Source organism: Varanus komodoensis, unplaced genomic scaffold, assembly GCF_004798865.1.
Source record: "Varanus komodoensis strain SLA01 unplaced genomic scaffold, ASM479886v1 scaffold40, whole genome shotgun sequence".
NCBI lineage: Eukaryota > Metazoa > Chordata > Lepidosauria > Squamata > Varanidae > Varanus > Varanus komodoensis.
This window is the reverse complement of record NW_025335942.1, coordinates 530,600-556,633: the sequence shown is the minus strand read 5'-3', so window position 1 is coordinate 556,633 and position 26,034 is coordinate 530,600. Positions and strand designations below refer to the sequence as shown.

The 26,034-nt window shown below is 46.4% G+C and overlaps 1 protein-coding gene across 1 annotated transcript; it reads left to right on the top strand.

Moving 5' to 3' along the window:
• The first annotated feature begins 7,111 nt into the window (after nucleotides 1-7,111).
• Nucleotides 7,112-24,987, top strand: OTULINL (OTU deubiquitinase with linear linkage specificity like). Its single transcript, XM_044442961.1, has 8 exons — nucleotides 7,112-7,210; nucleotides 13,534-13,646; nucleotides 14,374-14,405; nucleotides 14,496-14,587; nucleotides 20,041-20,190; nucleotides 20,707-20,835; nucleotides 21,748-22,020; nucleotides 23,062-24,987. The coding sequence occupies exons 2-8, from the start codon at nucleotides 13,576-13,578 to the stop codon at nucleotides 23,239-23,241; spliced, it is 927 nt and encodes a 308-aa protein (XP_044298896.1). The 5' UTR covers nucleotides 7,112-7,210; nucleotides 13,534-13,575; the 3' UTR covers nucleotides 23,242-24,987.
• Nucleotides 24,988-26,034: the final 1,047 nt, after the last annotated feature.

Sequence of the window (26,034 nt, the reverse complement as noted above, 5' to 3'; positions counted from 1 at the left end):
TGTTATTGAATGGAACTATGCCACCAAATAAACAGCTACAGGTTTGTAGTCCAATATACTATTTTATGCACTGATGTTGCTTTGCAGATTATTGATCTGATGTTCATGTTGTGGTGCTTGGATGATGGAACATTTTACAATATCTTTTAATTTTGGAATGACCTTTGGTTATGAACAAATGGTTTTGGTCTAAACTGATTTGGAGTATGTGCTGTCCAAGAAGCTTTCACTTTTGCTGTACCATTGAGAAGGCTTCCTCCCTGGTGGAATTAACAATTTTCTGTAAATTTCCCAAAAGACTGATGAACTACCAATGTCACAAGGACCTGGCAGTACAGTTTGAGTTAATATTCAGCTGAATTATAACAGAAAGTGAGCAGTCAGTGCTCTAGTTTAACTTCCCATTGCCTGAAGAACTTGACTCTAAATTGGATCAGAGAAGAGAAGCATCCCATCCATATTATTACCTGGTGTGTTTGCAAATCGAGGTAGCAAAGGGCATCTTCCCCTGCGAAAATGTGGAAGCCATCATTATGCAAACAAATTACTTTTAGAAGAGGAATATTGTGGTGGAATGCAATACAAGAGGCTGACGTTGGTTCCTATTTCCAGTTCCTTATTTGGGTGAGAGCTCATTGTGGGTGCCAAAGTTTGTGGGCTTAGAAAAATATCCTCCATCTAAATGCACCAACCTTTTTTCCATGCAGAGTTTCATTTTGTGCAATGCACTTTTAACTCACAGTGAACAAGAAATTGAGAATAATAAATAAACTCAAGCCTTTGAGCACCCATTTGATGGGTGGTCCCACTTAGGATAGAGGGAGGAAGGTATCTACAAAAGGTCAGAGTTCTGTATTTTCAGTCAATTCAGCAAGTTGAAATTGGCTGCGGCATTTTTAGCATTTACAGAACCTTGGACTTAATCTCACCGGGGGTGGGGGGAGCTGGGTTGCAGGCTTCAAGGCCTTGAAATTGCTAGAGGGAAAACTTCAGTGTCTCACCAAACTACTTTCTCCTTGTAGCATGTAGAAGCAGAATATGTTGTGCAGATTTTTAAAAAGGTTCATACAAATGTCCATTTCTGTGCATAATTTGTATGGGTTGCAGAATTCAGTTCATTTGATGCAAAGTTTCATTTAATTTGTTGTAGAATTTCGGTTTCTCCAGAATAATTATGTATCTCCATTTTGCCAGTCTTTCCCCTCCCATTTCAATTTTCTGCCTAATTCTAATGGCTGCAAAGCAGGGTTTCCGAGGCTTCTGATAACGAAGTCACATATTTTATTCTGAATATATTGTGAAGTTGGGAATATATTGAAAGAGTGCTCAGCTTCATGCAATTATTTGTTTTTTTATTGAAGAAAGCAAGCTGTTACGAATTGTTGGCTTCCCAGTGTTAGGAAAAGTTGGCAGGCCAGCAGTCACTTGGTCTGGTTTCCTTTGGAAAGAGACCTATTTGTATTTATGTAATATTTGGGTCCATTCATAAATATACAAGGCAAGCACAGGTGAAAGTAAACAAAACACTCCTTTGACAAGCAACAAACCAGCTACTCCCACAACTTCTTCCCCACTGAGGGCAGATTCCTGGATAGATGACACTTTTTAATGCACATGTACACACACGCACAAGCATGTGCATACACACTCGCACTCCCAGGATTCCTGAGTGGCTTCTCTTCCAAAGATCTGATCCTGGGACATCTTTGGATAGTAACAATTTGCTCAGTGCAAAGAAATGGCCAGTCAACATGGCTGCCATTTATAACAAATCATGTTAGCAAAGGAACTCACGGAAAGAGTGGGGCAGGTTAATGCCAGAGTTTAGCAGCAATGGGGAGTGCCCAGATATGAGTGTATCATGTGAACAAGCAAGAAACAAAAAGCAAAGTACTGTAAGGAAGTGACCCAGTAAAGACCGCAAAAGTAGAATCTTTGGATTGCTATATGAAAGCTACATCATACCTATGCTGGTTTCACTGTTGTTAGGAAAAAGGAGATGCATATGAGACCAAATGCCCAATGGCAATCCTTGCCCATCTCACTTGCTCTTTGACATTTCAGCAAACAGAAAGCAAGTATTATTTTTATAAACATAGTGCCTAGACCATTTTTATCCAGCTAAGGATGAAATCCAGGAATCTCTTGCCAATGCCATGTTGTGGGGCTTTTTCACATTTACGCACAATTGCAACATCCATGCCGCGGTGACACTGTTCCACTGTTCAGTAAAGGATTTTTAAAAGCGGCATTCTGGCTTTTTGAATTGATGTAGCTGGTGGTCATGTGCACGAAAGACACAAGGCAGGGCCTTTGTGAATAACATTAACAGAAAAACCAACACACACCCAAGGAAACTGTCTAGTCCAAAGACAGATTTGATTCAGGGAGCAACCTTCCTCCCCTGCACTAGGCTGCGCAAATTTTGTGGTTTGCCTCTGGAGAAGCGTGTGCAAAAGGCTATGAAACATTGTTGAGATGTTTCTCGGAAATGTCACAGGAAGCTGGCCAGCTCGCTGCATTGGTCTATAAAGATTAGCCTTTTCTGCAGAGAAGACTTTTGCTACAAGCAGCACCTTAATCCAGGAGAAAGAATTTTAGCTTGGAAGACCTTTTGTCCAACCTCCATGCCAAAGCACCAGAATGAGGCATGGACGGACTGAAGGAGCAGGAAAATGAGAGGTCAAGGAGTTAAGAGTTTGAAAGACGTGAAACTGTTAATTTGGCAGGAAAAGGTAGTGAGTTTCTGCAGCTGAAATGGGTGTGCATATGTCAATAGCTATTCAAGCACCGAGTTATTCTAAACGGGAAATATATTGAAATCTGTAGTTTTCCTTTGTTCCTCAAGGACAGATCTGCAGGTATTCATGCATGAGTACATTTGCATGTTTTAACTTTAACCAGGGATTCTATCTTTAACTGGGGATTATTATATTTTGTCGTGTTAGTGGCTATTCTCCTGAACATAAAGATCATACAAATGAGCAAAGACAATGGAAGCAAGACTGACGGCTAGGGTGGCCACTTACACATTGCCAAAAAGAGGATGTGCGTCACCAAAAAAGAGGGCGTAACTTTGCATAACATTTGCATATGTTAATTTCATTATAGTGCAGAAGACAGGCTAGGTGACTTCTGGACCTGCTTAGACTGCCTAGCAGATGCTCAGTGTTGGTGGGAAATGTCGGTTCCCTGCAGTTCCGCCTTATTAGGGGGCTTTTGTTTTAAACTGGACTTGGACAAGGGACCCTATAAAATAGAGAACTGCTTCAAATACAGGACTGTTCTCCTGCAACTCACCAAAATGCAGCTTCATCCTCTCTGAGGTAGAACTGGCCATCCTATTGTGCTGCATTGAGATGGCTTATTTTGCATTCCTAAGACACCTTATACTGATTAAATATTTTTCCCTGTGAAATCATTTTTGTTGCATCCCTGAAGGCTGGTTCATACAGTGCCATGCAGACATATTCACCCTCCCTTTGACCTTTCCACGTTGTTGTGTTACCACCTGGATCAGAAATGAGTTTGACTGGCATTGTTACCCCTTGATGTACGCAAGATACTCGGCAGTATAAAGGTGCAAATTATTTTATTATTGGACCAAAGTTAAGTTGCACTTAAGGTTACATCACTATTTATCCCCCCTCCTTCATCAAGACTTGGTAGAAGCACTTCTGGCAGGAATTCCAGCTGCGAGTCTTCTTGGGTCTCTGCCAGCTTTGCACATCTGGCTCCTGCACATTCGTCCTGGCAAAACTGCTCCTGCTCTGTCAGCTTTGGTGGGCACCACTGATGAACAGCAACTGTCAAGTCTTGCCAGAGAGTCTCAATAAACTGAGGGCTGGGCTTTGACATCCAGATTCTCGTCCTGAAGCCACTCCAGTGTTACTTCGCCTCGTGCTTAGCGTCACTGTCCTGCTAGGTGAACCCTCTTTCCCTATTTCAAGCCTCTTGCAGAGTGAAACACGTTTTCTTCTAAAATTGTGCTGCATTTGGTTCCCTCTGTCTTGCCCTCAATCCTGACCAGTTTCTCAGCCCTGCTCAGGAAAAGCATACCCACAACAGGAAACTGCTGCCTTCAGCTTCACAGTGATGCTATTCTCATGGCAACAGGCAGAAACACAAAAAGGTTTGGGCAGGTGGCCTTCCTTAGGCCAAGTCACCACTCAGCCATCTTCTTTCAATTTTGTAATAATGGATTTGACAGTGCTTTGGGGTCTGTTCATAGTTCAGCATTAAAAAGAATAATTCATCCTTTATTGGTGGTTCTGCACTTTTTCCCAGAGTTGTATTGATAGCTCCTTGTCTGTTTGTTCAGCTATGCTCTCCAACTGCCTCTGGGGGCTTCCAGAAACAGGTGAATTTACCTGAGATCCTGCAGCCCTGGAACTGCACACAGGTGGACTCCAGCTCCTGTAGGTTTTCTGGGAGCTGCACCAGCACGTTTGTAGGCATATCAGAGCAAAGGAGCGAAATAGTTATGCAACCAACAGCTTTTCTAGATTGCACCACTCCAAGCAGTCTAGAGGTTCTTGGTTGATTCCCTTTTCAATCCCACACATTCTTGTGCATACAGAAAATGTGTGCCTCACAGAGAAATTTTAAGCCTACCCCGTTAAGGGGGGGAGCACCTTTCACACCCTGAGTTAAGAGCAGTTAGAATGAAGGCTGCTGGAGGTGTTACCACAGGCTTGGGTGGAGGGAAACTGTATGAAACCAGAAGTCAAGCTTTTCAGTGGCTCGTATCTTGGACAGAATCTCCTTCGAAAAGGGGCTCACCAAACCCATTCCACTGAGGGGGGAGTCATGCAAACAGGCTGTTCCACCAGGCTTTGGAAAATGCTGAGCCTTAGCTTTTCTCCCAACTGGAAATGGAAGCACAATTCTGAGCTGTTGCTGTTTGGTTTTGTTCTGCTTCAAACTGAACTGCTTTCAGTGTGCTTCTTGTGTTTTGCCACAGTGAGAGCCCTTTGGGAGGAAGTGGTATATGCAAGTAGATATCAATTAACTACACGTTTGTCTAATCATCAAAGATGGGTCTCCTACCTTCTAATTGCCTTTATGTTGTTTCTGCTAACAGAACATCATATAAGATAAAGGATGATCACATTAAGTGCTGAAAATAGATCTAATCTAGAACGGTTGTGGTTAATTTGCAAGTTTTTGCCATATGGACATGTCTTGTTCTAAACTGCCTACCACACTTCATCTGGGGCACATGTCCTTGGATCCAAAGTTGTGCAAAAGCAGTACTTTCATTCTCTGCTTTTTATCCAGTGTCCAAGTGAAATCAAAACCACAGTGACTTCACAGCAATGGACAGTCATTCTGTTCAACCAGGTCTGAATCACATCCTCTGGAGGGAAATAAAATATTTAGAGCAGCTTGGTATCTAAGGAGATCTGCAACAGCAGTCATATTTCTGTACCTATTTGTGTGCAACTTTTTAGACTTGGAAAAGGATCAGCACCTGCCCTACTGTGAAGGGGTGTGTACATGCAAGGGGGGGGGGTGAGTTGGCTTTCTGTATTCATTCCACCGTTACAAGCAACCTCTGATTCATATGGCATTGCCTGCCAGCATTGGGAAGTTCTTCTCTTCTCTTCTCCTTTATTGATTAAAAACATTTTTATCCCATCCTGTCCGAAAGGCTCAGGGCGGCTTACAATTCTAGTTTCTACTGAATTTGAAAAACTTCAGAAGAGTTGCAGAATACGTCCTGACTGTGACAGAAGTGGCCACTGGACTGGGGTGGTCATCGCATCCATTCTGGTGGCTCTTTCGATGCATTAAGATTGTTTAATACTAATTAGAATAGGCTGTAATGGTGGCAGAACATTTTAGAGTTGAAGGCCATCTGTTTTCTAGAGTTGCACTATTCATCTCTGAGGGTCCTGGATGCTTGCTTCTTTTTAATTTGTTTTACTAATCACTATACAACATAAAATTGGGCCATTTCCAGTGGTGGTGTAGATATAGGAGCTCTTATCTTGAAATCAAAGTTCTATGAACAACAGCTTAAGACTTCTCTTAATAGTTCAGACAAAACTCCTTCCAGTCCCATGTTCTGCTTCAGCAGCTGTAGACGAAGTCTTAACAGGTCATGCCGTTTTCTGCTGTCTCTGATAATCAGGATGCCTCTGTCTGACGGTGCCCCTTTGCCATCCTGGTTAACAGCCACTGACAATATCCCCTCCATGAAACTGGTTCACCCCATGTGGTGAAGCTTATGATTTAGGCTTCAAGAAGTCTCCACCCAGACATGAAGGTTGCTGAGTGGTCTTGGCCCAGTTCTCGCTCTCGGTGGAACCTACCTCACAGGGTTGTTGTGGGGATAACATGGTGGGGAAGCAAAGAGGTGTGTACAGGCCTCCAAGTTCCTTGGAGTGAGAGGGACTCCAATATGAAAACCATGTGATGCAATGCTTTTTTAAAAACTAAGCTAAGGGCCATCTGATTTCAAAGTTTGCCCCCCCCCCGCCCCATATTTAGATGACTGTTGCTGTCAGGGTTTCCATTCTTCAGAGGCAACGCGTGCAGGAAGTTGAACGCATTTTCATCATGGTCTATGCTGCATAACATCTGGCCTGAAATGTCTTGGGGCAGCTCCTGCCTCAGCCACATACTAAATGTTGCCCGTTTTTTGCCGCCGCCGCCGCCTTTTGCTGGTTGAGCTTGCTCAGAGCGCCTTTTTCTGTGCTAGCCGCGAATGCTACTAGTGCCTTCTCGGCCAAGACTGCATTGTGCGGAGCGGGCTTACGCTTTCGGCCTCTTTTGAACCCGCGCTCTTCACTGTCGCTAACAAACCAGCCCCGGTCGATCACGCCTTTCCTGCCGCAGTACCTCACCTTCCCGGGGTAGAGGCCGGGGCAGGGGCGGGCGGGAAGCGCGCCACGAGGCCACGGCCCCCGGCGCCGCGCGTCTCGCGCTGCTCTCTCCCCGACGGGGCTCGGCCGCGCCGGCGGGAGGCGGCCGCTCCCACGCCTGTCGGCCAGCGGAGGGTGCTTCTCGCCGAGGACGGAACAGCGGCCAGCGCCGCTTCCTCGCCATCCCGGCGGGCGGGCCCGCCCCTGCCTCCCTCTAGGCGTGTCCGGTCGGCCAGCAGGAGGAGCCTGCGGGGGGCGAGGGGCGGCGTTTTCCGTCTGAGCCCCGCGGCACTCAGCCGTGGCGGCCGGAGGAGCAGCCGCCTCCCAGCGGGCCGCCGCAGGTGAGGAGGCGCCGCGGGCAGCTTCGAAGGCGCGGTCGCGGCTTTGCAAGGACCGGGCTGCAGGCGAGGAAGGGGCGCCGCGTCTCCGCCAGAGAGAAGCCTTCCGGGCTGCTCCCGCTTGGCTCTGCGCCGCGTCCAGCTCGCGGCGCCTGGGAGGGAAGGGCGAACAGCGCGGCCGCTTTCCGGCTTCCTCGGGAGCGGGGCCCCGCATCTGCCGCCTGCGCCGGGAAGCCGCCCTGGAGGCCGCCGGCTGCCCGCGTCGACGTGCTTACTCGCGGGTCGCTTAGCGAGCGCCTCCTGAGCCTCCGCCTGCGCCATCGCTGCGTGGGCTTGTTTCCAAACCGAGTGCAGTCGCTGCTTGGGATGGGGAGGGCGCGGGGGCTTGCCGACCCTTCCCGCGTTTGCACGCCATGGCCTTCTCCGCGACGAGTTTCCTTCCTGACTCGCGCGGAGGGTCGGCGTGCCAGCCCCGGGAAGCGCCAAGTGGCCAGCGCCGTCCTTACCACGCAAGCCAGTCCCCGAGGGCAGCGCCTCGCCTTGGCCATGGAAGTGCCCCGCAGGCTTGGGGAGCAGCGCCCAGGCTGGGACGGGGCAAGAGGGGAGGCGATCCGGGGTGCCTCGAGGCCGGAGTCGCTCCCTCGCGCTGTTGCAGAGGGCGCGTCCTCCCAGCACCGCCCGCCTTCCAGCCTCTGGATGCAAAAGGGAGAGTCATGTACACCGAGCAGAGGCGCAGCCCTGGTTGCGCGCACCTTTTTGCGCGCTCGCTCTCCGGGTAAAGTAGCACGAGAGATGAGCGCCACCGTATCCGAGGGTTGCGCAAGGCAGCGGGGCATTCCGCGGTGGAGTGCAGGTGTCATTGGCCTGTGGCCAAGCGGGGCTCCCTCGGAGCAGCGCACCGTGGGAGTGCACCCCGTTGATGATACTGGCTAAATTTGCCCCTCGGAAGAAATTACAGCTCCTGGGTGGGATGGCGGCTGAGAAACTGGTGCAGGAGGAAGGGCTTGCGCTTCTCCCTCACTGCCCGGTCCTGGACAAAACTGGGAGCCTTTGTAGCCATTAAAAAGAAAAAAAGATCCTATGCATAAGTCATCACACCTGTTCTACTTTGGCCCTGAGTAAGGGAGGTAAATATCAGGAAAGCACTGGTTCAAATTATGCCTGGCTTGTTAGTTTTAGAGGCTTCACATTCTCAGATTTTGCTCAAGGTGGTTGGATAAAAGTTCCCAAGCAACCAAAAAAAAAAAAAAAACCCCTCTTGCCAGTTGCCAAAAAATGTAAGAGCAAAAGAGAGCCTTTCTTCTGAGTTGAACTCTTCAAATGAGTAGACAGTGTTTGCACAAAAACTTTCTGCCCTAGGACCTTCCTCCATGCCAGAATTTTTCATCTCTAGAGTAAGGTAGTCCTGGGGACAGGAGGAGGAAACCCAGCCCCTTCCTGTAAGTTGTTGTATCTCCACGTGGAAGTCAGGGACCAATGTCTCCTCTCTGACCGTACCATGAGGAAACCCAGACACATGCACTGTGCCCAGAGTTGAGAAGTTTCTTCCCTTTTCTGCTGTCTTCTCCCACCTCAAAAAAATTCTGGGGAAGCCCCCCCCCCCCCATTCCAGCTGCCTAGCCGCCACTTCGGCCCATGCTCAAGGCCTGCCGCTCCCACCAGGATTTGCTGCCATCCTGCCCTTCTGATGAAAAGTGTGCAGCATGGGGCAGCAGTGAGTTCTTTTCTCCATGGAATTATGAGAAATTGCATAAGGAATGCAAAAGGGCTTGTATTGCCTATCCTTTGATGCACACACGCGTGCAAAGAGCCTACAGAGGTTTTAAGCTGCAGAGCCCTGCGTGGCTTGGCACCTGACAGAGCAGCTGTTGCAGTCATAGTCTACCCAGGCACTATGGTCAGGATCTGAGGCCTGCCTCCAGGTGCCCTGTCTGAAGGAGGGGAGAAGGAGAAGAGGCTTTTTAGTGGTGACTCCACACTTCTGGAACATGCTCCCCACTGAGACCCACCTGGTGCCAGCTTTAGTACCTTTCTGGTGCCACGTTAAGACTGACCTCTATGGCCGGACATTTAATTGGTATATACTACTTAGGGGCATTGTGTCAACTGCTTAACAGGTCTTGCGATTTAATGGCTGCTTTAAAATTTGGCTTTTGAATTTTACACGGTTATGATGTTTTCATTGTGATTTTGAATTTATTTTGTATTTTATTCATTATAAACTGCCCCGAGAGCTTTGGCTATTGAATAGTATAGAAATCGTCATCCTCTTCCTTGCATGTTGCCACCATGGACCGCGATCTCCCAGCCTCAGTCCAGTAGCAGCAGTGTGCTGGCGAGAGGGCCAGAGCAGCACTTCTCATGCTTGAAAACCTTACCCAGGTGCTAGATATGTATTAGCCGCCACCATATCCTTTCCTGGGCTTTCCGTGTGTTCACACTGCTAAAAAGAAGGCTCTGATGCACTCGGATTTGTGAGTGGGGTGGTTATGTATGAACTGCAAGTAAGTGCTTTTGGAGAGTGGAAAATAGGGAAGTGGTCATCTTTTCCATGCAGTCAGTACAAGCCAATCCCAGCAGACTTTTTCCTTGGCACAGCAATCGAGCGAGTCCCAGTAGCAGCAGAACTAGTGGCCTCTCATCCTTGAAGGCCAGGCCGAGAGACAGCACTGCTGGGGAAAATCTCTGAGCACATTGCTTTCTGCTTTCTTAACAGAAGAGGCAGGCTCTGCTGCAGGGGAGGTTGGGGCCTTGGGAATCAAAAGGACATGCATACGGCATGCAGGCTTCATTGGGTGCAGCTTTGCTGGGGGTTGGGTTTTTATTTATTTTTTTAGTGGCCAGAATTTTCCTGTCTTGGCATGGTCGAACAGAGGAAGCGTTCAGGTAAAACAGAAGTAGAACATGGCTTTGTGATTTCCGCAGAGGACTCTCCACTGCACTCTGCCAGAGGTCAATAGATTCGGAACGTGCCGGAGATTGGCAACCCTCTGCACAAGGGTGCCAGCCGGCCACGCGGCTTTCTAGGATATTCCGTTCCGTTCTCCCTCTCTCTGTTCACACACCTTGCATGCACCCCACAGCCCTCAGCCGGCACACTCGTTGCCGAACATGCTCAGACGCCACTGGGCAGCGTTTGCACACATTCACACCCCACAGGTGTTTTCTGCTTTTTGCAGTGGGATCCTGCTGCAAACTTTGTGATTCCCCAAAGCTGGGTGATAGCTGGTGGGGTGGTGGGGGTGACATTTTGGGTGTGTACGGACCAGAACTTGTTTTTGTGTTTATGCTGTTGCTTTGTATGAAATCATGGCTTTCCAAAGCCCTGAGCTAGTTTTTGCCCTGGCCCCAGCTCTTTTAGATTCCTTAGTTGAAGATGTGAAGGACTGAAGCTGGAATCTTGTGCTCTTCCTCCTCCCCTAAACTGCCTTTTGCAAGATTTTGCTTTGCTTCTGTCCATTTTGGTTTGCAGTGCAGCAGTGAGTCTGCTTTTCTAAAACAACAAGCGTGCTTTAAAAGATAAGATTTGTCATGCACTGTTTGTGACTGCCTGGCAACAAACTGGAGGTCTGAGTGTTGGAAGAGAAGAGCTGCCAAGGGGCAGGGCTGCAGATGGATGCTCAGAAACGAGTGTGAAGCAGCGGTGCCTTTTTAATACAGCTTTAAAGATCCTCTCTCTGCACAATATTGCACTGGCATGGATGATAGTGCATGGGCGGGGCATGCTAACACAAAGAGGCACAATATACATTGACCGCTTTTGTTTCTCCTTTCTGACCTTGCAGGCTCCAAAGTCCAGGCTTCTCTCTGTGTTTTCAGGCCCCTCCCTTTTGGAGAGGAGAGGTAGAGCACCTCTGCGCCGTGCATTTTCTGTTTGAAGATAAGGTCCCTCCTGCAAGGCTGCCCCTTGTAAATACTACCATATGTCAGCCTCCTCCTTCCTTGTGTACAGTTTGAGATTTAATTGATGGGTTTCCCTTTGTCAAAGTAATGACTCAGTCAAGGGAGGGATTCAGCTCAGTGGAAAAACACCTGCCTTTCATGCAGGGCTCAGGTCCGTTCCCTGGCATCTCCAGGTAGGCCTGGAAAAAACCCTCTGGAGGGACACAACCAGGCAGTGTAGACCAAGGACTGGCAGCCTGATGCACTCCCGCTGTTTGGGACTACAACTCCTATAACCTCTGGTGGTCAAGGATTGTGGGAGTTGGTGTCCCAAATATCTGGAAAGCACTGGAGTCGGAAGCTGTGCCTCCTGGAGTTCTGACCTCCTCTGCCTTGTATTTAGGTTCTGGGTCAACGTACTTTCTTTTAGCCTCATCGGGTTGCTTCTTGGGCCTTGCCTGCTGTGGTGGCCATTTTGTGGGAGTGCTTGAGACTTTCTCAAAAGTCAAAAAGTGCTCATTTTTGGCTGAAAAAGGTTGGGTCTCCTGCTCTAATAGCTGCATGGCTTATCTTGGATCCATGGGCTTATTCTCAGTCAGGTCATTTGCCTGCAAGTAACAATGCGGGGATTAAGGAGGTTGTTCAAAGAAGTTAGAGCTACTTCAGCTTTGGATTGGTGATGGTAGATTCCAACCAAGATTAGAGAGAGGGGAAGGTGGAGAAGATAACAGCGGGAAAAGGCCCTTCCCATTATTACTATTCTTTTTTAATAGTCAAGCCCTAAAGAAATTAACACAAATCTTACACCTTCGTAAAAGAACAGGGCCCCCTCGAACACTTCTTCATCCCAAGTCAAATCATTGGGTCCACTTAACTCAATGGAGCTCTCTTTTTACAAAATGCAAACTGTTGAGACTTTGAGACAAGTATTCTGGCAAAGAAACTTAGCCAAGATGCAGAGGAGGGGCTTGCTTCCGAGCTGTCCAGTCGCGTTCTTTGCCCTTCCAGTCACTTCCCATCAGCCCCTTTAGCCCAGCAGGATGTTCCTTCCCATCCCCAGCTTACCATTTTTGGGAAGCTGGGCCCATTTCACACCAATATGGTGGGCTGCATTGGCCCACCATTTCATTTGCTAAGAATCCCTTAAGGGCCTGGAAGTTTTGTGGAAGCGAAAACGGCACTGGTTCATTTTGACTCCCCATCACAACTTTTACTTTGAAACACATTTAGAAAAAAATCAGGAGGGACAAGCAAGGAATTTAGCAGGTGCCCAGGAAGAAACATCTATAAGCACATGGGTGTCTGCAGGTAAACATTGGGCAGTGGATGAATGGCTCAGACCAGATCTCAGGGGAGAAGGACAAGGGCTAAAGTGAGATGCTCACTCAGAGGTATGCTTGCGGGTTTCAGTTCTCCCCAAAATGACGGTGAGCATCAGAGGTGGCTAAGCAGTGACTCACTTCTTATTTATTTATTTGGAATACTTGTATGCCACCCCATTCGCATAAGCCTCGGGGCGGCTTCCAACATATAAATATATATCTATACAAATGCATAAAAAACTGGAGACATCCTGGCATAATAATTTAAAGTTAATAAATAGAATCAACAATTAAAATAACGTTTAAATAAAAAGGTCCAACTTCTTCCAACTTGCTTCACTCCAAAGGGCTCCAAACTGGTCTTTGATCTTAGAAGCCCTTTGAAACAGGATATTTTGGGAAGCCCACACTGGGGAAGCTCAGAGATGGCACCAGACGTCTTTATCATAGCTTGCTCACAGGATATTTCTTTACCTACTGACCGCTCTTGACCCAAGACCCTAACAGCTGCTTCAGTTCTCAGTTGTGGTCAAGGGTTTTATCTGATCAGTCTCATCTTCTTTTCATCCTAGTCTCTTCCTCTGGACCTCTGTGTAATTTTTTCAGCTCTTTTCTCAGTTCCCAGTTCCTGTTAGCCCTTTTCATCAAAAGGTCACTTCTAGTAAGAAGCATGGACCATAAACTCTTTTTTTTCCAAAGAAATGTGGTGTGATGAACATTGGGTTTCTGCAACAGAGTGTACCTACACTCTGTTTGTGATCCCATCCCACAGTCAGACTGTCTGTGTGTTTGTGTCATGGCCTGAATCACCAGCAATCCATTTTAAAACACGATTCCTTTGTCCAAGTTCTAATTAAAAAAAAAATCTAAGTGAGCACCCAGTCTGTAAGTACCGATTGCGCTTCCTTGAATGTCTGATTTTGCCCATGTATCACCTGCAAACGATGATAGGATGGGGCAGTTGCTGAATTCTTTCTAGCAGGAGGAGAGAGCAAAGTGTGTCAGAGAGAGGGACTCTGAAAGGCAGTGAGGGCTACTTTTGCAGCCTCGGTCAAAGCAATACGAGAGAAGTACGCCGCCTCTTTAAATTTACCTTGCTGACACATTACCGTTCCTTTCTAGGGTCCCGTGCTACAAGCTGTAAGGGGACCGTCTGCGATCGCCATGACTCTTCTTGCTATTGCGCTCTGGTACTGCAGGCAGCTCTATACCTGTATAGCTCACCTGTTGAAAAGGTAGGCTTCCCCTGGGCTGGGATGGCTTGCATTAGAAGCTGATACTTGTCTCCCTGAACCAGACCAAGGGCCTCCCTTGTTCATTTTTTTTTTTTTTTTAGACAGGCCTCGTTTTCCAAAAGCCAGCCAAAAGCTCTGCAGTTTGGAATCCATGTGTGAAAGCTCACCTAGAGTTGAGCCTCAGGGTTTGGCTTTTGGAGGTAGAATGAGGTTGCTGTGCGGAATGCTCCCTGTTCGGGATCCACGCCTGTGTCGTCCCCTTCACCCCCTTGTTTTTCCACCCAGCTCAGTCCAACCCCAGGGAGTATTCCTTGCCCGCTGAGCATGCTCAGTCCTTACGGGGCGCTTTTGGCAGCATGAAAGTGGGGTCTGTACTGCTGCAAAACTCGGGATTCTACTACTCCCTCTTTCCTGTGAGCAGCTGGCAGTGTTCGGCTGCCTGAGAAATGATACTTGCAGCCTGGCTTACAAAACAGAAGGACTTGCATTGCCTCCCTGCCTGGACTTAGCAGTCATGGTCAAGAGGGGATCACACAGCCTTTAAAACAGTCTAAAACATTTTTTAAATCGTCTAAACGAGTGAACGTTCATCATCTCTTATGGTGGTAAACTGCATTAGTGTTTCTGTTGTGTGATTAAGTCATTCCTGAACCTTCTGTGAACTGGGAGTTTACAAGTTTTGAAGGCCAGGTTTTCATGTTTATTGTTCTCGCTGTTTGGTTTTCAGGTGGAGCAGATCCCTGCAGAGGAAATTCACAAGTAAAATTTGTGGTATTTTTATGTGTTTTTTTAAGTTTGCATACTCTTAAGTAGATATGTTTCATTCATTAATATTTGTACTCAATTTAGGTAACCAGAGTGTTTCGGGTGAAGTTGATCTGCTTGGCTACTGTTCAAAACAATGGAAAGGAGAATCAGAGCAAGCCAGAGAGATGAGAAAGGTAAAAATGAGAATGAGAGAGAAAAGCGACTTAAGGTGGAAACCACAGTAAAGTAGAAACCACTTGATTGTCTGCAGGTAGATCATGGTAAAAAACATGAACCATGGTAACCACGCAGGGTTGCTTCTTTGAATGAGTGAATGCAGCTAATACCTCAATGAGGGATCAGTATCAACACTGGTTCTCCTTCAGACAAATTAAAATTCCAAAATTAAATTTTTGTTCCAAATTATAATTGCGTCTTGTCCCCTGTACCATTTTCAAAGCAGGAAGGAAAGTGCAAGATATATTGTGATGCAGTATCTGCCTTGAAGACCCAAGCCTTGAACTTAAAGCTGACATGCACGTTCAGGATACAGTGGTCTTCTTCAAATGTAATGTTAAACTAAGGTTTCGTCCTAAAAGGAGACGCCTCAAGCCAGTGTGTCTTTCATGTCACCGATTCTTTGCTACTTGCACCGGGGGTAAAGATTGAAACGTTTTACTTTCCATTTTGAATAAAAAGTCAAAAATTTTACAAATTTTGAACTGAGGAGCATGTGGTTTCTTCTTCACTTTGTTAAAAGAAATCACGATCAAATCGTGGCTTCAGTTCTTCCTTGTTTAATGAGCCAGAGTTGGAGTAAACCACAGTTCCTTAAGGTGGAGCATGCGCAAAAACGGGGGTGTAGTCAAAAGGAGAAGTATTCAGTCTTCTCCCCTCATGTGCAGGGAACATGTGAGGCCGAAGCATCCCTCCACTTACTCCAGGAATGCTTAACTAGGCCACTGTTTCATATTCAAAGCCCAGCTTGAGCCTTTCCACAACAGGCCAAGGAAGCTGCACAACACCCTACAACATACTGTCTTCCTTGAGTATGGACTCACAACGGGGGCACTTGGTATGACCACTGGCCACAGGAGTTGAGGTTCAAGCACCAGTTCAGCTTCCATATCCATGTCAAAGGGGAAGAAAGATGCAGAGCAGATCCTAATGTGGGATCTGAGGCAAGGCCTCTTACCCAGCTGTTTCTTACAGTGGCACACAGGTGTATCTTGGTTGAGTAGGACTCTAATTTACTCTGCCAGTTAGGACCCCTAGCATATGGAAGGGGCTTCCACGGGAGGTGGTTGAGGCCCCACCGGTGAGGGTGTTCAAGGACAGGCTGCACATGCACATGGTAGGCATGTCATGAGTGGAGCCGGCTGGAGCCGGGGGTCAGACTAGATGGCCTGGGAGGACCCTTCTGATTCGCTCAGTTTCTATGTTTCTATAATATCCTTAAAGAGCTCCCAAAACATGTGCTTTGCCCAAGTTGTCTGTGCCCTGCCCCATCTCTTGCTTGCCAATGGTTTCTGTTCTGGCACCTGAAGAACTTACGAAAGACTGAGCTGTGTTAACGTAGCCTCAAAGGGACAAATTTATTCCAACTTTGACTAGCCAGGACCCTGGGGTTAATACCCCCGCTAGTGTACTTTTTGACAATGCTGCTAGTTCCCATTTGTCGTATTGCCATGAGGGAGATGGAATACACAAAAAGCAGCAACTGACAGCTGAGAACTAGCCATGTTTTCAGTGTCTGGAACAAGGATCCCCAATCCTTTTAGGCCAGGGTGGCATATTTGGGAATTTTAGAAACAGTTGTGGGCACCACCACCCACAGCAGGTGGCTTCTTTGGCACCTTCCTCCTTTATCTATAGGTTACCGGCTGTAGCTTATTCAACAAGAATGTTTGTTTCGTGTCTCTTGGACAGCACAACATCTCCTTGATGAAGGATTGTCTGCTTGGGCTCATGACTGGCTAATGCGTCCTTTAACCATGTCATGGCATTCCTGCCTCTGCCATCACACTCATGGAGCCCTCAATACGTAGCATGTCGCTCCGGTGTCGAGCCACTTGATCCTTTAAGTTATCCCCTTTTACCCTTCAGTTTTACCTCACAGCTCTCTTGCTGGACTGTTGGCCCCATACCCATGTCCCTGAGCTCCCCCTTGGGTGTCCTGCTGGCCTCCCACTCAGGAATCATGGAAAATGCCAAGCCTTGTACTGAGATAAACGTTCGTACAAGAGTTCTCTTCCATCCTCTACTGCTGATTCTGAGCCATTCTCTAAAGGAGTCTCCTTCCCATCCCCAACCTGGAATGAAGGTCAAGTCTTTCTGTTGCAGCTCTTTGTCCCATACTTAGTTTTTTCAGGAGGAGGTTTTTACACAGATAAACTATGTACTGGAACATCTTCACTATTCACTGATATACACCTTCTTTAAAATATTTTACCTGCTTCATAGACATTATAGAATCAGAAATAGTAAAGTTGGAAGGGGCTACATTGAGTCCATCCCCCTACTGGTGCAGGACACTATTTACACCAACCCACTCAGATGGCTGTCCAGTTTCACCTTGAATGTCTCTAGTTTCACTTCTCTAGGCAGCTGGTTCCACTGTTGTATTTCTCTGACAGTGAGTGAGGAAGCTTTTCATGATATCTAGCCTGAATGTGGCTTGTTGCAAGTTGACTCGATTATTCTGTGTCCTGCATTCTGGTATCAGCAAGAGGAGATCTCGATCTTCCTCTTTGTGACAGCCATTGAGGTACTTATAGAGTGATACCATGTCCCCTTCAGCCTTCTCAAGGCTGAACATGCCCAGTTCGCTGAACACTTTCTCAGTATTTCCAAACCCTGGATCATTTTGTTGCCCTTCTCTGAACTCTTTCTCATTTTTCTGCATCTTTCTTAAATCTTGGTGCCCAGAACTGGACACAGTATTCCAGTCACAAAGTAGTGCCCGACTTTTTGTGACCCCCATGACTAGTAAAGAGTATAGAGGAACTGCTAATTCTCATGATTTGGAATTCATACTCCTATTAATGCATTCCAAAATGGCATTGTTGACTCATATTTAGCCTACAATTACCGAAGCTCAAATACATTGGCCACAAAATGAGAAGGAAGGACTTACTGGGAAAGATGCTGGAAAAGACTGAAGGCAAAAGGAGAAGGGGATGGCAGAAGATGAGATGGTTAGATAGGGTCACTGATGCCATGAGCATGAGTTTGGGTGAACTCCAGGAAACAATGGAGGACAGGTGGGCCTGGCGTGCTGTGGTCCATGGGGGTCACAAAAAGTCGGGCACTACTTTGTGACTGAACAACAACAGCTACTACTATAGTACTCTGAGGTCTTTTGCTCCTTCAATTCTGCTAAGCCATGTATTCCCCATCTTGTATCGATGGATTTGGTTTCTGTTTCCTAGGTGGAGGACTTGGCACGTGTCCTTATTGGATTTCGTTCTGTTGCTCTTAGCCCAGTGTTCAAGTTTATCAGGATTGCCCTGGATCTTCATTCTGTCTTCTAGGGTGTTTGCTGTTCCGCCCAGTTTTGTATCATCTGCAAATCTGATTATCTTTCCTTGTACTTGCTCATCTAAATAATTAACGAAGATGTTGAAGAGCACTGGACCCCAGACTGAACCCTGGGGCACCCCACTAGTTACCTTCCTCCAGTTTGAGAAGGTGCCATTGATGAGCACTCTGTGTGTCCAATTTAGCAGCCAATTTTAGATCCACCTAATAGTTTTCCTATCTAGTCCATTTTTTGCTAATTTGCTTTTCAGAATGTCATGGGGCACAATGTCAAAAGCTTTGCTAAAATCTAAGTAGATTATGTCCTCAGTGTTCCTTCTGTCCATTTGGGAGGTTACTCAGTCAAAAAATGAGATTAAATTAGTCTGACAGGATTTATTTTTGATAAAGCCATGTTGGCTTCTATTCAGCGCTGCAGTTTTTTCCAGATGCTTGCAGACTGATTTTTTAATAATTTTTCCCAGGAATTGATGTCATACTAACTGGACTGTAGTTCCCAGGTTCATCTTTCCTACCCTTTTTGAAGATAGGGACAACATTAGTCCTTCTCCAGTCCTCTTGCACTTCTCTAGATGGAAGAGAAGAAGGATCCTTTGCACCCCTTTGATAGCTGAAAGGATGGTGCTACAACGTTGGAAAGATAAACACTCACCTCTGCTCAGGAGATGAATTGACAGCCTCACAATAGTCAATACTTGAATGGGTGCCATACAGGCGCCAACTTCAGATGGATACTTATTTGAATATTTGGTTCGTCTTTGTTAAGCCTATGAATAATTGCTAGGAAGTTCTATGCATTTCGTACAAATCCATGCACATACATTTAACATGGAAAAAAAAAACACATTCGGGGGCTTTTCAGGTGCTCTTGTATACCTGCAGGGACAGCACTGGGGATTGCTGGTCTAGCTTCATCTGCATCCAGTTTTTGGAATGGTTAAGTGAACAAGGTGTGCCAGATTGTAAAATAGGCTGAATTGGAAGATTTTATGGCCTATTTACTCACCACATTTTTGGCAGGTTACAAAAGTGTATTGAACTGATAATGCAAGTATCTGAAAGGCCATCTGGCTAGAAAAACTGGTGGGATCTGCATGCACTTGTTGTAGTGTGGATTGCTTCTACATGCCGTGCCAGCAAGAACACACTGTTCCTTGCCCGCCCCAGTCTTCTGGGCCTCTCCCTGCCCCGATCAACAGACAGACAGTAGTCTGTGGCCACCAAGTATGTGTCGGCCTCTCTTGGGCTGCTTAGCTAGTGCAGGGCAGGCTGGTTGTTCCACTTGTCCTCCTTAGTTCTTTATTCCTCAAACTGGTTTTGCTTTCTGCTAACTTTGACCTTTCCTAGAGCTTTCTTGCAGCCCCTCTTCTTTTTCCGTGGCCCCAGCTTGGCACTAGCATGGTTGCCATTCACTGGCCTCGTTCCCTATTAAAGGAAGTGATCGCTGTGGTACTGCACTTTTTAATTAGACTTCATACCCATGGACTGGGATTTCTTTTATCTTTGCTCCATCTGTGAGCTGGGAGCCACCGCGTCACGGTCACGTGGGCTTCACTGTGCGAACATAATTAAGCAGAGGTCTTAGAAGAGGAGGCTTTCTGCATAAATACATTGGCCCGTATGCCTGACAGCCCACTCACTCGCGCCATCAGCCCCGGCTCCGTCATTCCGCTGGCAGCTCTCAGCACCTGTGCCAAGCCCAGCTTCTGGAGGTCCCCAAAGGAGGCACCTGTCTTGACACCGGCCGGGGTCTGTTTGGCGTTCCCCACCAAGCACAAGGAGGCCCCAGCCTCAGGACCCTCGAGTGCAGGAAATGTTCAGCCGCGCTCCTTTTTCAGAACAAATGCCTGTGTTTTCTGCTCATAGTGATTTCTGGTTTAGTTTGAAGCCATTTCTAATGTAGCCAAGGTAATATTTTCAAAGCAGATGCAGGCCTCCTGGGATGCACCTCTTGTAGGGATGTGTTTGTGTAGCAAAAGATGCTCTTCCTCAGAACGGCCCTTGGAAAACTGCTGCAGTCAAACATTTGTTCCCATCCAGAATGCAGGAAGCATGGCCCCTGTTAACGGCATCCTCCAATTAATTCTTGTTCCTTCTTTATTTTAAGGCTTATGAAGAGTTGTTCTGGAGACACCATGTGAAATACATACAACTAGTCCGGGGAGATAACTACTGTGTGCTAAGAGCTGTGCTGTTCCAGATATTCAGCCAAGGTCTTCCTCCTCCATCGTGGACAAAGGCAACAGATGTCCTGAAGGTACACAAACGATATTTGTGCTATAATTTTATTCTCCAAATGTGGTGGAGGTGTTTGGGTTTTTTAAAAGAAGCAGAACCCAGTGGAACTAGGGGCAGGTGTTGAGGCTTGACACACTGATGCTAAAATGGAACTGAAGCTGAGGCTAAGTAGGTGTAGACCTAATCACGGCCTTGGATGGGGGACTGCAGGGAAGCCCACAGAAGAACGGAATGATGGGTTTGCAAGCCAGGGTGGCTTCGAGTGAGAGTGCTGAGCTGAGACTCGGGAATCCCGGGTTCTGTTCCCCAGCTGGCCATCAAGTTCACTGGGCCAGCCATGGAGATGGAGATATACTTTGATTTGGAAAAAGAGCCACTCTACCTTGGCTGTTTGAAAGAAGCATCAAGAAAGCAGCATCTGCATTTTTCCCAGGTCTCAGGTAAAAGAGACACATATCCTTTGACTCGGCTTAAAATCCTCGTTTTCTAGTGACGTTCTTCAAAGACACATCAGCTGTACTTTCTTCTCTTTCAGCTCCCCGAGAAACTCCTCTATTCACAAGGCTGTAACTGGATCCAGCAATATGGTTTTGGACCAGAGCAGTACACTGGCTCCAGTACATTAGGGAAATTACGCAAGTGTGTTGAAATGTTAAAAAGTCAGGTGAGTAAGGAGGTACGACCAGGATGAATGGCAAAAGGGAATAACTCTCTGATGCTTGGGACTGTAATTTGCATTGCTGGTAATCCGTTAAATATTTCGCCATCCAGTCACTGTATGTGCATGAAGTGGGGCTGGACTAGATTACTTGGGAAGGGAAATGTTAACTGACAGATCTGTGAATTAAAGACACATTTAAAAAGACATTCGGAAGATACTTTGGTTCTGGTGTATTTCTGTAGTAGAAACATAGAAACAGCGCGAGTCAGAAGGAGCCTCCTGGGCCATCTAGTCTGGCTCCGGCCAGCTCTGCTCATCACATGCCTACCATAAGCATGTCCAGCTTATCCTGGAGTGCATATTTTATTCAGTATCTTAAAAAGGCATATATATTGAGGTTTGAGCGATCTATAAATATTTAAGAGAAAAATGCTTTTATCCAATGAAATATTGTAATAGTCTGGGCACATCTTATTTAAAAAATTCTGCTACATTCCCTGAAGGGCAACTGAGTGCATGTTTAATGTTCAGTGACCAGAACAGGTTGGGCTCCTGAGCAGCGTTGTTTGGAAAAGCCATTTCTTCGATAAACACGGTGTATTTCCCAGGGAGCCCTGCAGCAAGACAGTAGTGCAGAGAGCTCCTGTTCCAGCCAGTTGGCTATGCCCTCCTCCAGGATACTCCATTCCATTCCGGTTTGCTTTCCCCTCCTCCCACAAGAGCCAGTTGGCATTCCGTGGCCACTGAGCACGCTCAGTCACCTTTGCAGTTTGGAGGGGAAATGGAGAACACGTGCGTGTTTGTGTATTTATGTAATCCTACACCTGTGACCAAAGTAGTACCACCCCAGTCTGAACTGTTTCATTTTGCGCATCGGCTGCAGTGGGTGACCTGATACGATTTTGTGTGTTGTAGTGGATGGAAACCAGTGTTATGAAAGACCACTCTGAGAGAGGGAAGCTCTGCAATACCCTTTTCAGCGACGAAAGCATCGAGCACAAGCTCTACGAGGCCATAAAATTCATCATGCTTTACCAGGTCATAGAAGCCTACGAAGGCTTGAACAACAAGCGGGACGGCATCCCCAGGTTTTTTAACCGCCTGTTCATGTGCGACACCTCCTTGGACCCCCTGAGTTACATGATGAATCACCTGAATTCCATTGGGCACAGAAGAGGTCTCGACCAGGTAAATATGTGGCCGAGAAACAAAACGCAAAGGCTCTGTGGCATTTCGGAAGCAGGTAAAGATACTTCAGTGCTTGGATGTGTGCATGAGATTCACCGGGTGTTTTGCCTACATCAAGCAGAGAAACGGAAGGACTAAACCGGGACACAGTGGAAAGCAAAGATCAGAACTCTTTATCAGAAGGAAATTGGCAAATTGAAATCTGCTTCTTCTGCATGTGTTTGTTTCGGTTATTCATGGGAGTGGGGCAAGAGCAATGCAGGGCACTGTCATCGCATTTTCTGGTTTCTGGAAATCTTAGCCACATTTCTCTTAAGCGTTTGTATTGTAATGGCCATTCATTGGCTACAAACAGTAAAAGCAAAGGAAACGCTTCTCTAAAATCTGAATTTTCAAAAGACAGTATCACCTTTGTGTACTTCAAGCAAATCTGAACAAGGCGTTAGCACGGGTTTTTAATAGATATTTTTCCACAATAGGTCCTTTGTAACTTAGACTTTTGCAATTAAACACTGTTAAACTTAGGAAATTCTTACATTACCATTTGCTGTATTTTCTATATTAAGAGAGACAGTGTGGTATAGTGGTTAAGAGCACAGGACTGGGCTTCAGCCAATCCGGGTTCCAGTCCCCACTCGTCCATGGAGCCATCAGGGTGACTTTGGGCCAGTCCCAGACCCTCAGCCCAACCGTGGACTTGCAGTTGTGGGGATAAGATTGAGAGCAGGGGGAGAAAAATGTTGTAAACCACTTTGAGCTTGTTAGAAGGAAAAGGCAGGAGATAAATATAAATAAATAAGTAAACATTGGGAATTATAAAGGGCTTTCACTTGCAAAACTCATCTCCATCCTTATACTAGCAAAATGGATGCTGGCATTGCACTCTTACGGACATTTACCTGGGAGCAGGTCCCACTGAACTCTGTGTAAACAAAGCAAGCAAATGCACTGGTCAAACAAACTTCATTCTATGGTTTATCAGTGCATTTCTCTTACATCTTTTTCTCAAGGAATTGATTTTTGCCTTTATTCCTATTACAGGTTGAAATATTTCTCCTTGGGCATTCACTTGAAGTAAAGATAACAGTTTACAGATTGTGTAAGTTTAATTCAGGAGATTTTCAAGAAAGCTATGTGGAGGAGAATTGGCCAGACTGGCACGAAGTGTCCCTTCTTACTGAAGATGACCGTCACTACCACATCCCCGTTATCAGAAGATAAAAGCTCATTTTGGGTGATGCCAGCGGGAGCATTTGACCTGCGTTCCCTGTGAGGAATGTGTGACTTCCAAACTAAGTGGATGGAACGCTGGGCTAAACACACGAAATGCAGCTCAAGAATCATTCCCTACTCGGGTGTAAAGCCCACAAGATGGCCATGAGGCAGCTCCAAGTCCAGGACCGTTTCATTGTCAAGGTGAAACAAAGATGGTGTAACCCCCATGTAAGCCCCCCTCAAGCACCCCCCTTCAATATGCTGAAGGATAAACATGTTTGTTTGCGGGGGGGGGGGGGTGGACCGGATTTTAGGGCCAATTCACACAATCAGGTATTGGTGTATGTTGCAGTTGTGCTCACATGAGCTCTTTGACACCATGGATTTATAACCCAATCGCTATCTACTTTCCCCAGAGCACTGAAGTGCTGAGAGAGAGTGCCTTGGAGTTTCTAAGAGTATTCTCAGTGCCATTGCCAGATTAAAGTCTGCAGAATTCTTTAGCTGAAACTATGACCTGAAATGTTTATGTAACTGATACAGGTTGGTAGTGTAGATACAACCTTTGAAATTGTATAGGTCTATGGATGTCCTTTTTTGTTTGTATAATCCCCAGTGCAGCCTGTATTTTCTCAAACAAGTAGAAGCCATTCATTGTACCTTGAAACCAGGAACAAAAATGAGGCTCTGTACGCATCACAGTAGCAGACAAAAGTTTCCTTGTATATCAGGACCCTGGGGAGCCATGGAGTGTTTGTCCGGTCATGGACCTGATTTACACTAGAGACCCTTTCCGGGCACCACATTGGGGAAAATCAGGGTTTGTCCCTGAGCACAGAGGCACGTGTATATTCCTGGTGGAGCTGCAGTTTTGACATGCATCCTACAAGCTTGTATTTTGCCAAATTCGGATGGTTCACTTAGGGTTGGATCCAGCCCTCACACAAGTGGACAGTGGGACATCCCGGTTTTCTCTTTCGCAGCTCCTTGTGCTGCTGAATTGGCTCCAGAGGGGCCCCAACCCTCCAGGGCAGATTTGGGGGGCTCCCTAAGTGAGGGAGGGATAAGTGGTTCCACTAAGTTCCCTTCCACTAATGGGGGGACAAGTTGGATGAACCCTCTGGTTTCAGCTGGTCTGGATTGAACTCGTGTTCTAAAGGTTGCCATCCCACAAAGAAGCCATGACATTCTCCCTGGGCACACAACTTCATGAACCTCTGGCCTACAGCTGGCCCAGAGTTGGAGCTGAGCAGCTGGGGCATTACTACAAGAAAGGCCATTGTGCTCCAGTTCCAGATAGAAGATTCTCAATATATCCTCTGTAGTAATCAGAACAATAGAAACTTTGCTCTTGGCTGGCCATGATCAGGACTGTGTGTATGCTTGAAATTCCATATCAAGGAAAGCAGAATCCTGCAACTTACAAGTGCACAAGTGTGTATATTTTAAACTGTTCAGGATATTTTTTTGTTTAACTTGTCACTGGAAGAGCAAAAGAGATACGACCCCTGCAATTGGAAAGTTCACTAACTTGCTACTTCTAGTTTTGAGACTTCGGGTGGGAATGCATATATTATTCCAAGTGTATGTTAACCGTAAGCACTAGAAACTGGCTCTTTTTATAAAGGGGAAAATTAATTCAATATTTTCACAGTGCTGGAGATTCTTACAATACTGAACGCTGTGACCAAAACCATGTATCTCTGTGTGTCTGCTTAAGGCCAAAGTGAATCATAAAGGACTGTAGAGTTTTGAAAGTTGTGTTGATTTTGATTTCTTTGGTACCGTACAGACTTTTCCTCTTTATATTTTAGCTCGCTCCACTTGCTTGAATATATGTATAACCAGTTTAACAGTTTGTCATACAAACAGTAGTGCCACACATCTGCTTGTCACATTATAATTTTAGACCCCACAAGAAGTGAGTCTAAAACCTGAGCCATAAATGAGGGAGCTGGAGCAGTGAGAAAAACCCTTATATCCACTCCCCCTTGAGGTTCGTACAAAAGCACAGGCACACATTTACAGAAATGTCTCCATCCTTCCCCAAGAGAGGACTAGTCTCTCATGCACTGGGAGTTCCTCATTTACAAGTCCAGTAGTAACCACTAGGTACTCCCTGATTCCAGAGACGATAACTCTTGGATGTTTTGACACAGAACCTCTTGAAAAATAGGGAAAATTAAATACAGTATTTTGGGCTTAATGGAAAGTCTGGGTTTCTCTGAGGACAGTATATTTGTCTCTTGCCATTGAATCTGTTCAGGCAGGTAGGGACTCACCTGACGATTGGACTGGTTTATAACAGTGTGTTACAGATAAAGTTTTGCATGGCTGCCCTAAACAGTTTATAATCTGCAGTTCAGCACGCAGGGAAGTGGAGACCTGGGATAAAAGGAAAGAACAAGCAAATTGTTCCTGTTGAATGTACTCGGGCATGAAAAGCTGAGTTGGGGAGGGAACTGAAGGAAGGGAGAAGAGCTTCATGATTACATTGCATCTCTAACCCAAGCTTGTTTTTCCTCTTCGGAAGGACCTACTCAATTTTTAACCAATGTGAAAGGCTTGGAGCAAGGAACTGACCCAAAAGACACCCAGTGAGGTTCATAGCCAAATGGCTCCTAGGGCTTACTATCCTAGCCCTGGTCCACCAACATGCTCAAATGACTGGTGGACCAGGGTCCATGAAGGTCGCCCCCTGGGTGGCAAGCCAGTTGCAAACAGGTTTTCATGGGTTAGCTGACTGCCGTGAAATTTACACCCTGCTGTGGGGCAGATCCAGCAAGGCCCCCTTTTGGT

What these genes read in the sequence shown, in the direction of transcription:
- OTULINL (XM_044442961.1), top strand. Translation starts at nt 13,576, where the DNA reads ATGACTCTTCTTGCTATTGCGCTCTGGTACTGCAGGCAGCTCTATACC. An exon ending in ATAGCTCACCTGTTGAAAAG is followed by an intron (nt 13,647 to 14,373) that starts GTAGGCTTCCCC and finishes TTTGGTTTTCAG; the next exon opens with GTGGAGCAGATCCCTGCAGA. An exon ending in TTGAAATGTTAAAAAGTCAG is followed by an intron (nt 20,836 to 21,747) that starts GTGAGTAAGGAG and finishes TGTGTGTTGTAG; the next exon opens with TGGATGGAAACCAGTGTTAT.